Source organism: Mus pahari, chromosome 19, assembly GCF_900095145.1.
Source record: "Mus pahari chromosome 19, PAHARI_EIJ_v1.1, whole genome shotgun sequence".
NCBI classification, from domain to species: Eukaryota; Metazoa; Chordata; class Mammalia; order Rodentia; family Muridae; genus Mus; species Mus pahari.
In genome coordinates, this window is record NC_034608.1 from 23374498 (window position 1) to 23378942 (window position 4445).

Sequence of the window (4445 nt, forward strand, 5' to 3'; positions counted from 1 at the left end):
CCTCTGCCCCGATCTAGCCTGGTTAAGAAGCACGGGCAGGGCAGGCAGGGGTAGTGGTTGTACTCTTGTGATGTCAGCATTTAGGAAGAGGAGACAGGAGGATTAAGAATTCAAGGGCAGCTAACCTCAGCCACATGAGACCCCGACTCAATAAAATATCTAAGTGGCCTTTCCCTCAGCCTCCCCTAACCCCACGGAGATCTGGGCTGCCCTATTATTAGGGGTTCTCAGAAGACTTCATCCCACTCTGGATCTCAACTCAGCCCTAGGGTTACAGATAAATTACAACTCAGTGGATGGCAATCACAAACTGCATGGGTGGGAGAAGGAGCTCCATCACTGGGCCACAAGGGATCCCAACCTGTAATTTGTAAGTTTCATCCTAGGAAGGAAGGAAGACAGACTGGGGGGGGGGGGCGGTGTTGGGGGAGACTCATCCCTTGAGGTAGAGAGGCATGGACTTGGCCTGGGACCCTACTAGGTTTATGGATGGGGTGGTTTGGGTAACTTAGCATGACTCTGGGCCCTACTTCCTGGTCTTTAGTGTTCCTCATTTGACTATTTGCTGACCACAAGGAAGCAGTAGGTCATGGGCAGGATGTTATTACCACACCAAAACNTCAATTCTTATTTTCTCTCAAGATTAAAATGCATCCCCTGTCCCAGCCCTCTCTGGGATCTCCTCCTCACACACAGTGAAGAGACATTCCTGCTGCTGAGTTTTCTCAGCCTCGTGTACCCCAAGCTCCCCACTCACATGAACCCCCCTCCAGGACAGAGTTGGCTCTGGCTTTGGTCTTTCTCTGGGCCTTCTTCCACTGGTTCTCTGGTCTTCACTTTTCTATCCCCTGCTTCTAGAGGTAGCCCACTGCNTTAGTGACAAGTGGTTCTTGTCTGTCTCTCCCCCTCTCCTGTCCCCTGCCTTCTGCTCTGCCTCCTTCCCCCCGTTGCTGGGAACCCCCTTCGCCTGGTAGGAGAGCGCGGCCTTGGCTGATAGGTTAATCCAGGTACTGTAGCTTTTCCATATACCTCTGCACTCTCCATCCCAGGCCCTTCCTGGGTCCCTGCACAAGACAGCCAGTAACCACCTCTTTCCTGGCAACTGCCATTCTGGGGGCAAGAGCAACTTGCATGGAGGGGCAGCTTCCAGGGAGAACAATGCCTTGAGGGAGGGGGCATGTGAGCTGGAGACAAACACAGGATGGGAGGCCTTTGTGGGAGTGAGTTTAAGAGAAGGCTCACCCTCAACATAGACAGCAGGTTTCCTCCACCGGGGACCAAGGGACGCTGCCCCAGTAGGACTCAGGACCCTTGGCTAAGCTTACACTAAGGTGCTCACACACAGGCATGCATGCATGCAGGCNCTCACACACAGGCACGCATGCGTGCAGGCACACACACAACGGCTCTGACTCCTCTCTGCCTCTGCTGTCTCCCCATCACCATCTCTCGCTGCCTGCTTGTGCTGCTGCTTCATTCTTGGATGGCTTTTCTAGAAGCTTCTGCACAGCGCCCCCCCCCCCAGTGGCTCTGAGCCTGGAATGGGGAGCAGGGAGTATCAAGCTGGGTGGGAAGGAGGACTGGGGGGAGGAAATGCCCCGGGGAGAGTTGTAGAGGTGTATTACACCTCTTACAAGCCTTTTGCTTCGTATAACAATCTTTCTTCACTTGGGACAGAGGCAAGCAACCCAGATTGGGGATGGAACCCCAGCCTGGGAGTTGGGGGCATTTGTCACTTAAGCCTGGTAGCACATCCAAAATGTCCATTACTCCCAGGATCCTTTAGGTGGCCTCCACCCATTCTGAGGCTTACTGTGGGCACCCCATCCCAGGCTCTGAGCACTAAAGGCCATGCCTGTCTCACTTTAACCCTCTCTCATCCTCTCTGAGCTTCCTAGAGGCCAGGCCTGGGACCAAAGCAGATGGTCATGGNATCCTTTCCACCCCATCCTCACTGTGCTCAGGGGCAGGTGACACGGGCACAGGAGGCTGAGGAGAACTATGTCATCAAACGGGAGTTGGCAGTAGTGAGACAACAGTGTAGCTCCACCGCAGAGGACCTTCAGAAAGCACAGAGTACCATTCGGCAGTTGCAAGAACAGCAGGTACCCTGCGGTTGAATGGGGTTGACTGGCAGGACCGCACCTCCTACAGGCCTATGTGCCACCCTTACCTGCTAGCCCTCAGGGCTTAGATTTGTAAGGTGGGTGAGGGTACCCCTCACAGCCAGCTCCACTCCAGTCTGGCCATACTGCAGGAGTACATGGCCCATTGTCCTGGGACTGAGTCTTGAAGACTTTCAGAAGGCACCCTGAAGTCATGGAAAGTCCCATTGCCAACATTCCCTCTGTGCAGCTTTCCCTGGAAGGAAGCCAAGCCAGTTTCACTATCTCCTAGTGCCATGACCTTAGCATGGGTTCAACCCAGGATGCCCAACAACTGGGACCCTCTTCCTGCCCAGGCCCACTAGCTTGAAAGCTATCCACCATGTAACCGTCACCATCAGGAACCGATGCAGTTCTTTGCCTCCAGGAAAACCCTCGCCTCACAGAGGACTTTGTGGCCCACCTGGAGACAGAACTGGAGCAGTCACGGCTAAGGGAGACAGAGACTCTGGGGGCCCTTCGAGAAATGCAGGACAAAGTTCTGGACATGGAAAAGGTATGGCTGGGGAAGGAGACAAAGGTCTTGAGTTTTAGAAGATGGAGAAACCAGGCATGGCCACATGCACATGTAATCCCAGTACCATGGCAGAGATGGGATGATCTCTGGCTTGGTGGACTTTAGCCTAGCTCCAGGTTCAGTGAGAGACCCTACCTAAATGTAATAAGGTCAGGTGATGGGGTAGGACACTTGACACCATCTTCTGGCCTCTTCAAGCACACACACATACAGAGAGGGGGGAGAGAGGGAGGGAGAGGGGGAGGGGGAGAGGAAGAGGGAGAGGGAGAGGGAGAAGACAAGGAACAGTCGCCCCATCTGCATGCCTGTCAGTTCCCATAGAAGAGGAGACCTCTGTGTGTGGCTGTAGAGCCCACTGCCACCTAGACATTGTCCCCTCCACCACCACAGTCTCCACACAGGGATCCAGGGTTACAGAACTTGGAGCCTCACCCACCAAGCTCCCCACACCCTCCAACAGCAGCCCTGGCCTGCCCTGAGCACAGTGTGGCAGCTTCATATGCTGCCTGGCTGGTACCTCACTGTGCTGTGGATGTCTCCCCAGGGGCTGACGTTCCAGGGTATAGGGAAGGAAAGTTGACAGGAGAAGGCCCAGGCCAATTAATTCGGACAGTTTTCCTCCTCTTCTCTCCCATGAAGATGCCCTCCAGAGGCAAACTAAGACTAAGCCTTCCGACACGTAGCCCTGGAGGGGCAACCAGGCTTCCGACACATAGCCCTGGAGGGGGCACCCGGGGCCTCCCCAGATGCTGTGTGCACTGACTCACTCAGGCTGAGGACGTACCTGAATTGGCAGAATGCTTACCTAGCATTCATGAAATCCTAGAGTCCATCCCTAATGCATACAATGTAACCCCAGTGCAGGTGGCAATCCCAAGAAGGGAGATCAGTCATTCAAGACCATCGGTGGCTATATCACAAGTCTGATTTCAGTCTGAGTTACCTGAGATCATCTCCTAAAACAATCTCTCAGGGAGCTGACCCAACGCCCTTGAAGTTGAGAACCATCCCTCCTCCTATACCTGCTACAGCTGTGTAAGAGCTGCAAGCCTTTTAGCCCCATCAACACACATCCTCTACACAGGAGGGAAACGTGCCCAGTCTAGACCCTGTCTTGCCTCCCATACCCAGACCTAAACAAGGGTCAATAAGGGCCAGGCCTACAAGTTATATACCAAGAACCTAGTGCATGAGTACCCTACACCCAGGACAGAATATAAGTTGGTTCCAGTACTGTCTGTTTCTAGAAAGAGGGGCTTCCAGGCCAGGCCTGGGGAGAGTGCAGGATGCTTGCCGCTGGTCCTCCAGGACTGGTCATGGGTCCTGAAAGGCTTGGATCATGGAACTGTGAGAATTTCAGTGATATTTATTTACAGGAGGCCTCAGTTCAAAGGAGTTTCCCAAAGACAGCCCTGAGATCCATTTTGTAGATCATGAACCCTGGCTACAAATGAGGGTCTTCTTCCCCTAGGCCTAGCCCCTGTTCCCTGTGTGTCTTCCTCCCTTCGCTCAATTGCCAAAGCAGAGAGAGGTCAGGGAGAAGGCCGGAGGTATGGGTCCGGGCAGCTTAGGCTTGGAGATTCAGTGCTTTCCCACCTCCTCACTTACTGTCTCTCCACAGAGGAACAGCTCACTGCCAGATGAGAACAATGTAGCCAGGCTGCAGGAGGAACTCAAGGCACTCAAGGTGCGGGAGGGNGAGGCCGTAGCCTCTGCGCGAGAGCTAAAGCTGCAGCTGCAGGAGCTCTCAGACACCTGGCAGG

General features: G+C 54.1%; 1 protein-coding gene across 1 annotated transcript in view; it reads left to right on the forward strand.

The window, feature by feature from the left end:
- Window positions 1-4445, forward strand: part of Evi5l (ecotropic viral integration site 5 like) — a 41392-nt gene that overhangs the window by 34039 nt on the left and 2908 nt on the right. Inside the window, exons 11-14 of the mRNA XM_029532070.1 lie at window positions 975-1007; window positions 1965-2105; window positions 2533-2661; window positions 4304-4442. Of these exons, the coding sequence (XP_029387930.1) occupies window positions 975-1007; window positions 1965-2105; window positions 2533-2661; window positions 4304-4442 (442 nt within the window). The remainder of the gene's footprint in view (window positions 1-974; window positions 1008-1964; window positions 2106-2532; window positions 2662-4303; window positions 4443-4445) is intronic.